This window comes from Argiope bruennichi, chromosome 9 (genome assembly GCF_947563725.1).
Source record: "Argiope bruennichi chromosome 9, qqArgBrue1.1, whole genome shotgun sequence".
In the NCBI taxonomy this organism is placed as follows: Eukaryota; Metazoa; Arthropoda; class Arachnida; order Araneae; family Araneidae; genus Argiope; species Argiope bruennichi.
Genome location: NC_079159.1, coordinates 40,374,477 through 40,390,453, shown reverse-complemented (window position 1 = coordinate 40,390,453; position 15,977 = coordinate 40,374,477). Strand labels below are relative to the sequence as shown.

The following is a 15,977-nucleotide window of genomic DNA, read 5'->3' as shown; positions in this document are numbered from 1 at the left end:
CCTGCAAGCAGAAATGATTAGAAAACAGACTTCTTTCTTCATCTTCTGCCAAAACAACAGATTTTGAACGAGGGTTTTTCATCAAGCCCATGTTATTAATGATTCGGACTCCGACGATATCGCCCACTGAGGTGACCAATAAGGGAAATTAACCATAAATTCTTTATATTTCTAGTCTTAGAGCTCCCTTTATAATTAGCCACCTTACATTGCACCTGTATGCAATGAGGATTCGTAACAGTTTCACTCACTGAATACTAATTTTTACTTATGTAACATATAATTTATTTGTTGATATCAACAAATTCAATAGACAATGTATTTTATTTATAATTTCTGTTTTCTGTAGAACGATACCTCAGGAATGGCCAATGTGCCATGGTTCAGCCTGCTGACAATGGTCACCATTTCCGCCACTCTCTCTTTCATGGCAGATGGTAAGTCTTAAATACTTACAGTAGGACAATAACTGCAATAGATATTCTCTTTTCATGAGCTGATTATGCATCCTAAACGTGCTCTTTTTTAACAGATGTTCATCTTTAAAAATAAAGAAAGTTTAAGTTTAGAAATAAAATATTCATTATGAGTTTTTTAAAACTTTCATGAAAGGGCACTTCAAATATCGGGAGGGAACGGGAAAAAAATCAAGCGAGGAATGAATCAAAAATCTTGCTTGCCCAAGTTAAACTGAGACTCCTGATCACTCTACTATTAACACAAACATTTGCCCGATTATACGTAACAATCTATACATAAAAGAACTTTAAAAAATATTCAAATCAATCATAGAACATGCCGTATTTACTTAATTCAAATCAATCACATAGTTGCCGTTATTTACTTAAGTGGCCATATAACTTACGCGATCATCTTCTACTTGTAATAGAAGTAAAAGAAGAGTATTTTTCAGTAGATAACTTCAGTTCAGTTTGAAAAACTTCCTAGATAATCTTTTGTTCCATTTAATGGTTGATAGGAACTTATAAGCAAAACTGAAGCAATTTACTCAAAAGCTTTACAAATCCGGTACGTACATTTTCTAAGCTTGAACAAATAGTCCTGACTAATTCGGACCTTCTCTTCCTTTTCTTATTCTAATTTCAAGTCCAAAAATATTTTAACATAATATTAGAAAAAAATGGCCTTTTAAAGGGTAAAGTTGTGTTAATCTGCGTAATTTTAAATTTATTACTGTCATGCTCATATATTTGAAATATTCAAATGTTTCCCTTTATATATTTTTTTTGTTTAAAATTTGACGAAATTATATGATGAATTGATATAAAATGCTCTCTCTGATATAATGCATTTACGACATTCACTTTGTCGTGCAGTACCCAAAAAATCAAATTCGATTCTCACAATTCAATTGGAAAAATGAATCCTTTTATTCTAATATTAAAAAGAAAATCACATAAATTGCAAAACTGATACCATTTTTCATATCTTAAAACAAATTAAATTGCTTTTAATTTCGAATTCTTAGAGGGAAGTGATCATGTTCAATTTTTACCTAAATTTTCAAACGATTTTACTAAAAATAATATATTGGGGTGCAAATATGGCTTGAGGATATTCAAAATTCACTAAAACTTTTTTAAAACATCAACTTAGACACTTTAATCTAAAATATAATACAAAAATCCCGAATATTGCAAAACTCTCCAAATGCAACAGCCTTTTACACAGTGTAATTCAGGTCCGGGGGAAAAGTTTCGAAATCCCGTCTAATTTTTCAGCTTGTTTGACAACAGAGTAGAGGTAGCTAGCTGGGCAGCAGTTTCTATTTCCAATACTGTCGGTCCATTGTTTACGGCGCGCTAACTAACTGCTGGCGATCTAACGCGGAAGCCACAGTTCAATCACACGCGCGAAAAGTGTGATTGCTTTTGCGGCTAGATTTTTTTAGGGCCGGGAACCGGACGGGGACATGAAAAAAGGTGTACGCCATATATTTTCATCGGTTTCCGATGGTTTTGACAAAACTGCATTTGTCCGAAACTCGAATAAAACTGAATGTGCTTAAGTAGATTCAATAGGAACTGGAATATTTGCACTCGAACCATTAAATAAGCATTTGCATAGTTCTGGTAACGCTTATCCGGTATGGACAGTATTGTTGTCGGGGTAGAAGGTGTTTCTCTGAGTGCAAATGAATATGAAATAGATGGGTTTTAATGATCGGCCTTGGAAAAGTATAAAAAGCTTTATATTTAGTGTATATTCAGTGATTCTTTTGGGGAAAAATAATCAAAAAATATTAGCATTTCTATTTGGGTCACCTTTGCTCGCTGCATCAAAGCTTTGCCTTTATAGGCTTTAGCGTTTTATGGGTTACTTCATTGCACTTTCTGAAATTGTATGCAAATTGCAAAGTATTAAATCAATTATTTCACTTCTTATTACATTCTGCTCATGAAAATTTGAAGAAAGTATTATGAGAAATGTAATGAAAAACGAATTCTTCATTTTTAATTGAATTCAAAAACAATTCCGATCAAATTGAAAGTTTCCTAATCTTTCAATCATACGATAATACCTCGATACTGAAAAGTTTGACTAAAACGGCATTATAGTTTAATTTCACAAAAGATTTATAATTCCTCACTAAGTTCTTACAAGATTCTAAATTGCTTTAAGATTTATACTGGATTCTTAAAATTCCAGAGGAAAGAAACTTAAGGCATAAGAAAAGTTCATATAATGATATTTTTCCAAGTTCAGATGTATATAGTGTTGATGCAAATCTGTTTTCAGATAAGTTTATGTTTATGCAAAGTGGGAGAGATATGGTAACATTGGACATTACTCATACCCAATTAAATATTTTTTACACAGCTAGATAAAAAGGATTTGAAATCAAATGATTTAACTTATACGCATTTACATCTCCAAGTTAATTTTTAATAAAATGTACTCACGCTGAAGTATAAATTATTCTTCCTTATAATTGGAAAATATTTTGATCAAAATCCTCTTCTCAAGTTCAGCTGCCTGTTACAGGCCAAGGGTCCTCTCTTTAAGTTTTCGTTATCTGACCTATCCGGCGAAAGGGATCATCCATCGCTTCACTCTTATCTGCTTCAGATTCTTTTCAACGCTATCCAGGAAACCATCCAACACTATCCTAGGATGGTTACCTTCGTTTTGAAAAGGTTATTTTTTAGTTGGGAATTACAACATCATATGACCCGACCATCTAATACTAGATACTTTAATAATTTGGACAACGTCGAATTCGCAATATTTTTTTTATAATTTCATGATTATAAACAATTCTTCACAAATTACTTTGCCTTATTGACCCAAACATCACCCTTAAGCTTTCAAAAAATCATCAGTATGTCTTTTGTACTTTGTTAAGCGTCCAGCATTTATTCCCTGTAGAAGGCAATATGTCTTACCAAAGTCTCATATCGGCTTATTTTTTTTTTTATTCTGATGAATTTTGATTTAAGCTTATTTCTAAGACCGTAGAAATATTTATTAGCTAAGTCAACTTCATTCTTCATAACTTTTCTATTGATTGAAATCGACTTTTAATGTCAGTTTGGAGACGGTTTCTTGTTATATAACTGCATCTAAATGATGAAAGATTAAAATCCCTGTTTCATTTATTCCAGCCAAGACTGCTTCGGAGGGATCGAAACCTTCGAAAAGATGGTCTCCATGAGCTTCAGTGGTGTCGTGTCCTACAAATCCATGCTCCAACAACCGGCAAGCAATCACGCGTGACTGCAATCAACCTGTGCAAGCAGCAGGCTGCGTGCCTCTCGTTCTCCCTCAACTACACCTCTTCCTCCTGCATATCCTACAACGTGAACTCTGTCGGCAGAGGAGATGACATCGTCCCAGCAAAGCTGTCAACTTCTTCGAAAAGATATGCTTTAGGGGAGGTGAGTTCATCACTTTGGACTACATAGCAGGAATTCAACACCCTTTGAAGAATTTTATAGTGACAAGATTCCTATAAATTTATATTTAAAAATAATTAAAACAAATTCCTGAATGCGTAGTGGGATTCGGAAGTCTCGATCAAATTTAAGTCAACAATTCGCAACGAGTTATAATAGAAATATACTGTCTGTCGGAAACAATAGAAATTCCTTAGATATATTCCTTCCCAGAATTTATCGAGAGCTCAGTTTACAATTTAATCCATTAGTCCACTCTTAAGACATTATTCAGAATAAGTTTACAAGCATGTTCTCACAAATAAGCTTACAATATTCAGCTTCCAAGTATTCTCAATTAAATGTTCTGTCCTTATTCAACAAAAAAACTATCAATTGGCTAATTAGGCTCTTCATTGCTTTAAACATATTTTTTGACAGTAATATATCTTTTTTCTAAAATCAGAAAAAAGTACATTTTATTTATTTTTATTTGACAGCACAGCTAACTGAACACTTGAAATGGTATTTTAATGCCGTAAAAAGGAATGATTTTTCATCTGACAGCTCTGATACTCAGTAGAGTCAACATATCCAACGATCAGTTGGATATGTTGTAAGGTGAAGTAACTCACAACTTTTCCAATTGCAAAACCACCTATGGTTTGAATTGTAGACTGCATCATCCATAAATTTTGGTTTCGAGACAAAAAAAAAAAAAAAAAAAGGAACATTCAACTTTGTTTTCTTCCTTTCTAAACAAACGACATTTTTCTGTCATCATTCTTTTGCAAATTATTGATTTTTAAAACTTCTCCATATTTCTGACTTCAACACAACAGCTAGTTCAAATTATTCAGGATTTTTTATTTCCACACAATAGCTAGAAAAAAAATCTTGGATGGTTTCCATCTCTTCTGTGGAATAACCTATTAACATAAAACTTGAAACTTAATCAATGTTTTTGCTCCACATTTAGAAATAATCATAGTTTCAAAATGAACCCATATTAAATTATTATTAAAATTTTAGACTGTGAAATGTAAAGTAAAATTTTATCAAAGATTCATTAAGAAATTTATTCTAAAACTTGCAATATATTATGAGAAACCATTTATTATGAAATAAAATTATTCAAAGAAAGTAATTTTGAATGAGAGAAGGAATTCAAGATTTGGAATTTATATCTAATACTTGGAAAAATAGGAATTAATTTGAAGCTCACAGAAGCTCTCTGATTTTTCTCTACATTCTCAAACATTGAATGTTTTTTTTTTGTTGTTGTTTAAAAGCAAAACAGATGTTTCATTGAAAAGAGTTTTACAGATATTAACAATATCCGAAAAATTAATATTGCCGTGTCCGCAAAACAAATAAATAAACAATCCGCGAATATATAATCCAGAATACCTTCCGAAATATGGCTTCCTCCCCCCCCCCCAAAAAAAGAAAAAAAAATGACTAATGAAATTCTTTGAAATTTTGGTTCTTAATGAAACTGAACAATACATAAGGTAAACTGCTAAAGTTGAAGATAACAACAGATTCTAGTATAAATCATTAAACATTATTTAAACTATCCATCTGTTCTCTAAGTTGAGATAAGATAGCAACATTAACCCTTTAAAGGGCCATTTTTTTCTAGTCATATTATGTTAAAATATTTTAGGCTTGAAATTAGAATAAGAAAAGGATATTATTAGATAAATTTAATTTGATTAATTAATTAATTTGGTTCATTAATAATTAAGTGACAAACAAGACACATCATTTTGTGTGAGATAAAGGACTGAAGCATCTAAGTTTCTGTCTTTCTAGAAAAATTTGCCAGAAATTTATGCCAACCTACATAATTTCATGAAAAGATTGATAAATTTGGTGGGAAGCATACTTCCCACGGCCAGAGAAAAGGGTTAACAAACCATCGTATGACTAAATTGTTAAAAGTTGACTTCTAAGTAAATCTATACTAAATAATTTCTGATTAATTTGGAACTTAATTCCTCCTTTCTGTTTCCTTTAGTTTCCAAACAAGCATTCGATTCCGCCTGTCGAGATCGACTCTGGGTATTTGACAGGGTCCACGGCGCCTATCTGGAGGGGCATGTGGACAAAGAAGCAAGGAAATGTTCGAACGAAGGAAGATTGCGAAAAGCTTTGTATAACAGAAGAAAGATTCAAGTGCAGATCAGCAGACTACGACGAGAATCAACACACCTGTCGAATGAGTCGAGAAACGCGGCGCACCAAACCGAATGCGTTTCGAGTAGCTCCAGGTTCAGGAAGGAATTATCTAGAAAATCAATGTGCACCTCCACGTAAGCTATTAAATGCCTATTATATGCAGCAGATTTTTTTTAAAAATTCAATAATAGTCAGAATTTTATGGTTAACACATTACAATATTTTTATGCTTATTGAGTCTAAAAGTTTTTGTAATGATATTTCGAAACCCACCTTTACATACATTTTTCCACAATATGTATAATAAACATTTAAAAGGAAAATTACAAATTTGTTTGGTTATAAAATGAAAAAAAAATGGTTTACTCGCACTTGTAAGTGCAACTAAAATTACTTTTGTTCTTGAGCAAACTTCAACGATAATAACGACAAAAGCAGATTTCTAAGATTCCAATTGATCCAGTTATGAAAATATCGAAATTCTTTTTTTTTTTTTTAATTTCCCTTTCAAGTTCTGAACCCCATTGGATTTGCCTTCAACCAAAACTACTTAATATAAGACAATGCACTATATACTTGTAGAAACATTCACTGGCAATATGTTTCCAATTTCGAAAACTGTTTTATTTAAACTAAATTACAATCCTAAGAACATTGTGTGGCATCACTCATGTTCTATTATAATAGATGTAATAAATGCATATTAACCCCATTCATAAATTGCCTAACCTTTTAACCATTATTATTTGTCATTCATTCGATGATTGTTTCAGCACCTGCAAGTTGTCGATACGAAACAAGATCGGATGTCACCCTCCTCACTCCAGATTATCTACAATTCGCTGCATCTGCAACTGACTGCATGGATCAATGCGATGCTGAAACGGCTTTCAACTGCTGGTCTTATAGCTATGTAGATAATCGCTGTCAGCTGAGTGGAGATAGCAGCGTTACCTGGGGAAAAGATGTGAAACTACCAACCCATCCTGGTGCAGTTTATGGAGAGCTAAAATGTTTCTTTGGTAAGTGAATCCAGCAATAATTACATGCACAAATTTAACTTTCAGAAGTTAATTCTGTGATGCTTGATTTTTCTGTGATCTATTTCGCTTTGTTAAAGGCAAATTCCCTGGAATACAATGATGGAATATCAGATATAAAAAAAGATTAAAAGGAATCATTTACACATATACTATTGCAGACAGAATTTCTCTAAATTTTGATTACCTAATGCTTGTGGATTTTAGTACTTATAGATTAGCCTAACTGAGTGACATTACATTTTAAGAAAAATCTAAAAGCTCAGTTCAATATGCAGAAACATAAATCAATTATTGGTATTGTAAAAAGGGATATATTTGTTTAACTAAAATTATTATGCTACTTGAATTCCTAAAATTTCAATCAAACGTTCCAAATTACTCCGAATTTTAAATATACACAAACTATCTAAACAACTACTAGAAAAACAGAAATATAATATAATAAAGAAGCAATATTATATTTAATATTAAAAAATTTGGAAGGTTAATTTTTAAAAAATAAAGTAGAAATAAATTCTCAATATAATGCATTTTTTAATAAACATTCTTGAGGATTAATGCAAACATATCGTCATGGCAGTTTCAAATAAACATTTTGCACAGTTAAAAATTTTATTCTTGCGTTTTATAGTGAACTTAGGATTAAATTTTGTTTATTATTGTTGTTCAGATAACCATTAGAGCTTATTTAAAAAAATCCCAAAGTTCTCAATAGAAATATCAAATTCAAAATATGAAAATATTCGAACTTAGAGTTACCTTTAGAAATTGTATTTTATATTATTTTTACGAATGATCTTTGATGTGCATGATCTTTGATGTGCATGGAAAAAGTAAAAAATCTTCATTCCGTAATTTTTCAATTTTTCTGTTAATGGGCATCAGATTATCTATGAATAAAATATTTTTGAAAACTTATATTTTCCTATGAAATATGCAATTTATTCAATGAAAAAGTTTATTCGTTTATGCTTTTCAATATTAAAGATTCAAAATTTTTGTTAAATTTTAAGTTAGTTCTTTTTCCTTTTTTAACATATTTAAAATTCAAGAAGTATGCGGTTTAAAACAATTTAGGCTACAATTTATTCAGTTTGTCACAATATAGGCTTTATTATAAATAAAAATAAATCGCAAATAATTTCACGAGTAATATATGCATAAAACATAGATAGGAACATAAATTTGTAAAACAAAATAGACTGCATAAAAGTTTATGAATACAAATATCATAAAAATAATTCTTTTATAGAATCTAGATGTTATTTATTAATAGTCAACCATGCGGAAATCAAAATAATTGTATAGAATTATACAAAATAAATGCGTAACATATTTATTTTGATGTATAAACTTGTAACAAAAAAAAAAACATTAATTGAAATTGAACCTCTTGGAACAAAGTTTTACAAGCCTAAGAACTGAATATTGTTCTTATGGGTTTTAATAACTGAATATTCTTCTTTGTAATGTCGATTTCAGTTTTAAAATATTTATTTAGGAAAAAAAAAAAAAAAAACCTTGTTAATTTACAATTTCTGCCAAGTAAATAAACAACTTTTCCCCCCTGAGATTTCAAATATGATTTCGGTTGTTCTTTTATCTATTTCAGAACAATGTGACAATGGTGTAATGACTTTTGAGAAGATGACAGGAGTTCTACTTCGATCGGCTCAAGGGACTATGATGAAAGTTACCAAACCTGGAGCACTGGGCAACACCTTGGAATGCGCTCAGATCTGTCTGGAAGATGGTACGGAATGCCCTGCGTTCAGCGATCATTACCATAACATGCGATGTGACCGACTGGACAGGAATTCCAATGGTAGAACTCAAGAGCTCATTGCGAGAGATGGGGAGAGTTACTTTGAGAAAATATGTTTACAAGGTAAGTTTTTTCTTGGTTGACCGTAAACACGCATCTATAATATAAAATAGAGAATATACAGTTCTGTCTGCTGTCACAAGAACGAAATCGAAACGGTGAACAATAATGATATGAAATTTGAGCATGTTATTCTGGAGACAATTTCTAAGGTATTTGGGATATTTTTTAGCTTTCTACATTAAAAAATTTAATCAAACTTCCACGTGTCTGTTCAGCTTTTCGCCTGTCTGGCTTTAGAAATGGTTAAACAAAGATCAATTATATAGTATCGTGAAAAGCAAATAATTTTTTCAGCATTTAAATTAATTCGCACAATTTTTAAAACAATCTAATTTCCAATGAATTGCACATTTTATCACTGATTTCAGTAAATTTTTCAAAATTTTTAAACATTAATAGTAGAATGTTTTCTATAATTGTAAAAAAAAAAAAAAAAATCAGTTTTATTTTTTTATCAAATCCTTCTTTACCGCAGTTGTTCCCTTTTTAAGTAACAATTCAGTAGAAAAGCATATAAAAATATTTAGTTCTTTGGACATTAATAGGAGGCAGAAATTTTAATTTTACTTTTATTTCGTACTATGCACATCTTTTAATATGTACGTATGACAATCCAATGACGTCTTGCGATGCCTCGCTTAATTTTTAACAATTTTTTAATGATCGGAACCAATATGTAATATTCTCAATACTATCCCCTTCCATTATTATCGAAGAAAGAGGATCTAATAAGAAGATCAAGGAATACTGTGCGGTATTTTTCTCACAAAATATACAAAAACCAAAAAAAAAAAAAAAGATAACTGTATGTGTCATGGTAATAAAAACTATGATATATAGGGGGGATGGAATTTAAAGGAATGCTAGAATCATGCCAATTAATTCAAAAGTGCGAAGATAAAAAGAAGAGAGATTCTTGGCTAATGACCGAGGGGTCAGACGACACGGGACAAAACGAACGAAAACTATCGTAAAAGGCTGCACAGAGTCTGCTCAATTAGCACAAAATGTCCAATGATATTGTAACAATATTGCATGGCATTCAGAATATCATACAATATCTTCCACTAAGTATTTAGACTTGAAAATGTCTTATTCTGAGCAATATTAGTTACCAGCTAGTTTAAATATAAATTAAATATGTAAATTGAATGTCATTTTCTTTTTCAAAGAAAAAGAAAAATAGTTACGACGCAATATCAGAAAAAAATATTTTAAGTGGAAGATTATATATATAATTTTTACAAATTTTATTCTTGTATTTCTTTCGCAACTGTTTACGTAGATTTTAAAGATTGTTTCTATTAAGAGGATGACACATTTGGTCACTTTCTTTTAATAATGCTCAGTGCTTTTTGCATTATTTAAACATAAACTTTTTTTTAATTCTTTTTTAACATTTTTTTAATTATGTTAATATTCTCACTTGAAATAAAATGAGTAATGTTTCCGACTGAAAAGGTTGTTTGATTACTGTTTCTAAGCCACTTAATATTTAAATATTAATGAATTCCAGATATGGTAAAATTATCAAGAACATTTGCTCTCAAATATTTAATACTTAATGATAACTAAAATCGATGATTAGCAAATAATTATAGTCTTCCAAAAAAAATCTATTTAACATTTTTTATTCGTTAAACAAAGAGATATTTCAAATTCTATACCATTTAAAATCTTTATTATAATTCGTTAAACAATTATTTAGTATTTACAAACAATAAACAAATTTAGAAGCAAAAATTTCTGCTTTATACATTAAGTATCGCCTTAGTTTCTAATATCCACTTTTCTACCATAGGTCCAGAAGCTCAAGCATGTTCAGACAAGGCTTGGGCGTTCGAACGTGCTTTGGGATACGAGTTGTCTGACAGTCTTTACCAGAAAACCATTAGCAAAGTTGAAACACGAACAAGTTGCATTCAGTTGTGCCTTTCTGAGCGGGAGTTCGTCTGCAGGTCTGCGCGCTATAATGAAGAGAGTGGCGAATGCAAGCTGTCTCCAGCAGACAGAAGAACAGAGCCAATGAAATATTACAGAAGTGAAGATGCTAGAGTCAGTTATTTAGAAAACAGCTGTTTACCAGGTAAGCTTATATTTGATTTTCTTTTCGGCATATAATTTTCGATTTAAAAATTATTGGTTTGTAATTATGACTTTCTCTAAAGCAAATTAATTCAATTAAAAGAATTTTAACATTTTAGTACTCACATTAAAATTTTAGTTCTCACAGTAAAATATATGTAAAAATCTTAATATAATATAAACCATTAAAAAATTATTGTCTTCTGTATTTAAATTTGATAGACAAAATGTAAAAATAAATTACATTCACAGTAGAAATCGTGATATATTTAAAGCTATCTCAAAGATATTTCTTCCTAGATAAAAGGCTCTGCTGATATAACCTGAAATTTTTAAATAAACAGAAGTATGACTATTAGGTTTCCAAACTTATTCGATGAATTCGTAATATCCTACTGCAATGCAGATCAAAGTATCATGCCATTGAAATTCATTTTAAATCAAAATTTAATACTTAGACTTTTTGATCGTCACAATCTTAAAATAAATAAAAGTCATCGTTACTATATATGTCTAAGCGATTCAAATATCCTTCTAAACAACAAGGCCGAATTCGATCAAATTTTGCACACTTATCAAAATTTTGCCCTTTTTGCACTTTGAACGACTCTGTCATTAATTTTTTTTTTTCTATTTTATCTTAATATATCTTTTGACAATAAATTTATTGGTTTTAAAGTAGTGATTTAAGTATAATTAGGACTAAAGCAAATCGCACAAACAAAGGTATCCTTTTATATCCTCCTTTATTATTTGTGAACAAAATTTGTAATATTAATACAACAGATATTAATCATTTATGGAGAACATTAGCTGTCGGTGATTTTAAAAAATTGTCTGGCTCAATGCATATTCTAATTATAATTAAAAGCAGATTATAAAAGGGTTTTTGTATTTTACAACATTTTATAAAAATGTAACTTTTTCGTTAAAAATATTATACGTGAAAGGATTTTAATCCTGAGTAGTGCCAATTATATAAATAAGTCATTAATAAATATTTTTCTTCATTTTTGCAGTGGATACATCCTGTCCTTACGTCGAAACCGAAGATGCTTATCCAACTTATGCAAACATAATACAAACCGAAGGTGTTTCCACATTGGAATCCTGCAGGGAATTGTGCAACGAACTTACCAGGTTTTCTTGTCGATCTTTCTCCTACTACTCCAGTGCCTTGCAGTGTTTCCTAAGTGGGGACGATAAAGCCAGTGGGGGATCTGCTGCAATCCAGCGACGGCCTGGTATCATCTACTACGAACGCATGTGTCCACAAGCCACCACCAGCGATTCCTTACCAACAGACACGACAATACCTGAATTAACAGTAACATCATCCGTATCAGTACCAACACTGGGACTATCCAGCAACACTCAGCCTCAGTTCCAAGAAAAGGAAACGACTCTAAAGACAAGACCACCATATCAACCGCAAGAACCCTCACGTGAGTTGAAAAATTTGAAGAAAATTCGAATCTCTAGTTTGAAATATAATAGGCTATAAATCATTCTTTCTTAATTTTAAATTATGTTTTAAATTAGACATCAATGTTTACGGTCAACTACAAAAAAATTTTTTTTTTAGTGTCATCGTTACGTGCCTGTGTATAAAATACGATAACTAAAACAATAAAAAAGTATTATTGAAAAATATATTCGAAATATTTTTTTAAAAAATTTATTAAGTTTAAGAGAAAAATTATGTGGAAATAAAATTAAAATAATAGAAAAATTAAATTATTTAATTCTAATAGTAGTGTAAAAATGATTTCTATGAATGTTCTCTGAAGCTTCTGAGTATAAATTACGATTAATTTTTAATTAAAAATCTAATTAAGGTTTTAAAAGCCCTTTAGAAGTGAGTATTTTCTACAGAGAAGTAGCTATTTTCCGAATTTCGTAGTTAGATTCAAAGATCTCTCCTGTAGAAATATTGACCATGCATATCACATGATGCAGATATTACACCAATCTCTAAACACTATCAGATTAAATTCTAAGGGAAATTTATAAAAATAAATTCTTAGAGAGTACCTAACAAAAGAAGAAAAAAAAAGGGTACTACCGGCCAAATTTGGTAATTGCAGGTCTAAAGTCTTCCCAACAGAAAGTTTTTCCGGATTTTTAATCAAGCGTGTCGTATCTCGCATGATGCGTGACAATTTATAAATAGGATGCCATTTCTGATTATTATATGTTAAAATGAAAATATCGAATACTAAAATGTCATCATTTCTGTATGTCAATAATGGAACGGATGCATGCTCACGTCAGTTACAAAAATGTCAATTTGCACTCTAAAAACAAAGGGTAAATTATCTCTCCTAGATGTTAACGGAATGTCCACGTGATATAAGACAAAAGCATCCCGACAGTTTCCTAAGAAGAAAAGTTTAAATGATATTAGAGCTTCTAGTCTGAAAAAATCTAAATATGCAAATGTTTTAGGCGTTATTCGTCTATCTTTATATTATTTTTTAAAATTTATTAATTAATACAATAAAGCGCATATAAAAATACATTTTATGTCATTGCAATGCACACGAACACGCATTAAAATAATGAAATGCATTGTTGTAAAATATACTTAAAAATAATTTTTTAAGTTATCAAAATTAGAAAAAAAAATGTATGTAAATAAAATTGAAATCACTGGAAACATAATTTTCAGAATTTTAAGTGGGTTGAACAAATGGGTTTTGTGCAATAATACACTTCGTAACTATTGTGGAAAAACTACTATGAATTAAAATTCTAATAAAATTTTTGAAGAACAACTCTTTAGACAGCATCTGCTATGCAAGAAATAATTACGTGCCACATGTAGTTGCTCTAGATTCAAAAATCTTCTTTGTAGAAATTATGATCGAATTTCATATCACGCTGGTGACAGGATTAATCACATAATATTCAAAAATCTTCTTTGTAGAAATTATGATCGAATTTCATATCACGCTGGTGACAGGATTAATCACATAATATTCAAAAATCTTCTTTGTAGAAATTATGATCGAATTTCATATCACGCTGGTGACAGGATTAATCACATAATATTCAAAAATCTTCTTTGTAGAAATTATGATCGAATTTCATATCACGCTGGTGACAGGATTAATCACATAATATTCAAAAATCTTCTTTGTAGAAATTATGATCGAATTTCATATCACGCTGGTGACAGGATTGATCACATAATATTCAAAAATCTTCTTTGTAGAAATTATGATCGAATTTCATATCACGCTGGTGACAGGATTAATCACATAATATTCAAAAATCTTCTTTGTAGAAATTATGATCGAATTTCATATCACGCTGGTGACAGGATTGATCACATAATATTCAAAAATCTTCTTTGTAGAAATTATGATCGAATTTCATATCACGCTGGTGACAGGATTAATCACATAATATTCAAAAATCTTCTTTGTAGAAATTATGATCGAATTTCATATCACGCTGGTGACAGGATTGATCACATAATATTCAAAAATCTTCTTTGTAGAAATTATGATCGAATTTCACATCACGCTTGTAACAGGATTAATCACATAATATTCAAAAATCTTCTTTGTAGAAATTATGATCGAATTTCATATCACGCTGGTGACAGGATTAATCACATAATATTCAAAAATCTTCTTTGTAGAAATTATGATCGAATTTCATATCACGCTGGTGACAGGATTGATCACATAATATTCAAAAATCTTCTTTGTAGAAATTATGATCGAATTTCACATCACGCTTGTAACAGGATTAATCACATAATGTACAAAAATAATTTGTCCAATAAAAATTTTCCTATTTTAAATAACCTAATAACACAGCACAAAGTAAGATAACGAGAAATTAAATTTAAGATGAAAATATAAGAATTAATCAGAAACTAAAATAAAATTTAAATGTTACGAGCAACAAAATTAAATCATTCGTCTGTTATCATGGCTGTAAGTACATGGAGGTTTTTGGTAACTTCCACAGCTTTTGTTTACGCGCGATTCAAACAGGATGCTTCTGTAGTCACGTAGAAGGGGGACTTCCTACATCGGAAGCAGAATTCTAACTAGTTTGCGTCTATTGTAATGACCTATGTTCCTAATTTACAGGAATGGATTTAATTACGACGGGCGTTTTCAATGACAAGTAGAACGCAAAAAATTAACAAAACAGGCATGGCTAATAATTGATTTTATAAAAGTAGGCAAAGCTTTGATCGTATGCTGACTGCTTTTTGGCAGCAGTGAGATGTGTTCCAAACTATAATGGAACAAACAAAAATGTAATAAATTCTTCTAATCAATTTTTTTTTCATAAATTCAGAAGTAACATTCATTTCTCTTAATTGCTTTTGTTTTGAGGAATCTTAAATTCAAGACCCAAATATTCACCTGTAGTGAAGTATTGTCCAGAAAATAAAAGTAATTTTATGACAGAAAAAAATTATTTTCATTTATTTTAAAAACTTCAATCCTTAACAATCTAGCAGCTAAAAACTTATCTGTAACTTAACAATAAGTTCAAGGTGCCATGGCCGAAATTGGCGTTTGGATCATCAGAATTAAATAAAAAACATAAAATTTCAAATAAATAAATAAAACTTTTTAAAACATTTGTTCGACCAAATTAAATTTGCAATGAGAATATTAATAACGGCAAACTTTTTATCGATTCTCGTCTTTTAATCCGCCAGCGCGCGTGGCGAATCTGACTCAGGCACATACAACCTTGCCATTTAAAAGCAAAAACATTTTAATGGCAACAATCATTTCCATACATACTTCTATATGCTTTTATATTATCTCTAATAATAATATAGATGAATGTATGCATGCGTGTGTGATTGTTGTGAGTGCGCGTATTGTTGTTCTGCAGGTCAGA

The 15,977-nt window shown here is 30.4% G+C and overlaps 1 protein-coding gene across 1 annotated transcript in view; it reads left to right on the top strand.

Annotated features, from left to right (window-relative positions):
* The first annotated feature begins 364 nt into the window (after positions 1-364).
* The window catches only part of LOC129984931 (uncharacterized), a 39,404-nt gene continuing 23,791 nt past the window's right edge, over positions 365-15,977 (top strand). The window contains exons 1-8 of the mRNA XM_056094878.1: positions 365-437; positions 2,671-2,795; positions 3,627-3,899; positions 5,920-6,214; positions 6,854-7,102; positions 8,736-9,011; positions 10,813-11,097; positions 12,116-12,541. Of these exons, the coding sequence (XP_055950853.1) occupies positions 365-437; positions 2,671-2,795; positions 3,627-3,899; positions 5,920-6,214; positions 6,854-7,102; positions 8,736-9,011; positions 10,813-11,097; positions 12,116-12,541 (2,002 nt within the window). The remainder of the gene's footprint in view (positions 438-2,670; positions 2,796-3,626; positions 3,900-5,919; positions 6,215-6,853; positions 7,103-8,735; positions 9,012-10,812; positions 11,098-12,115; positions 12,542-15,977) is intronic.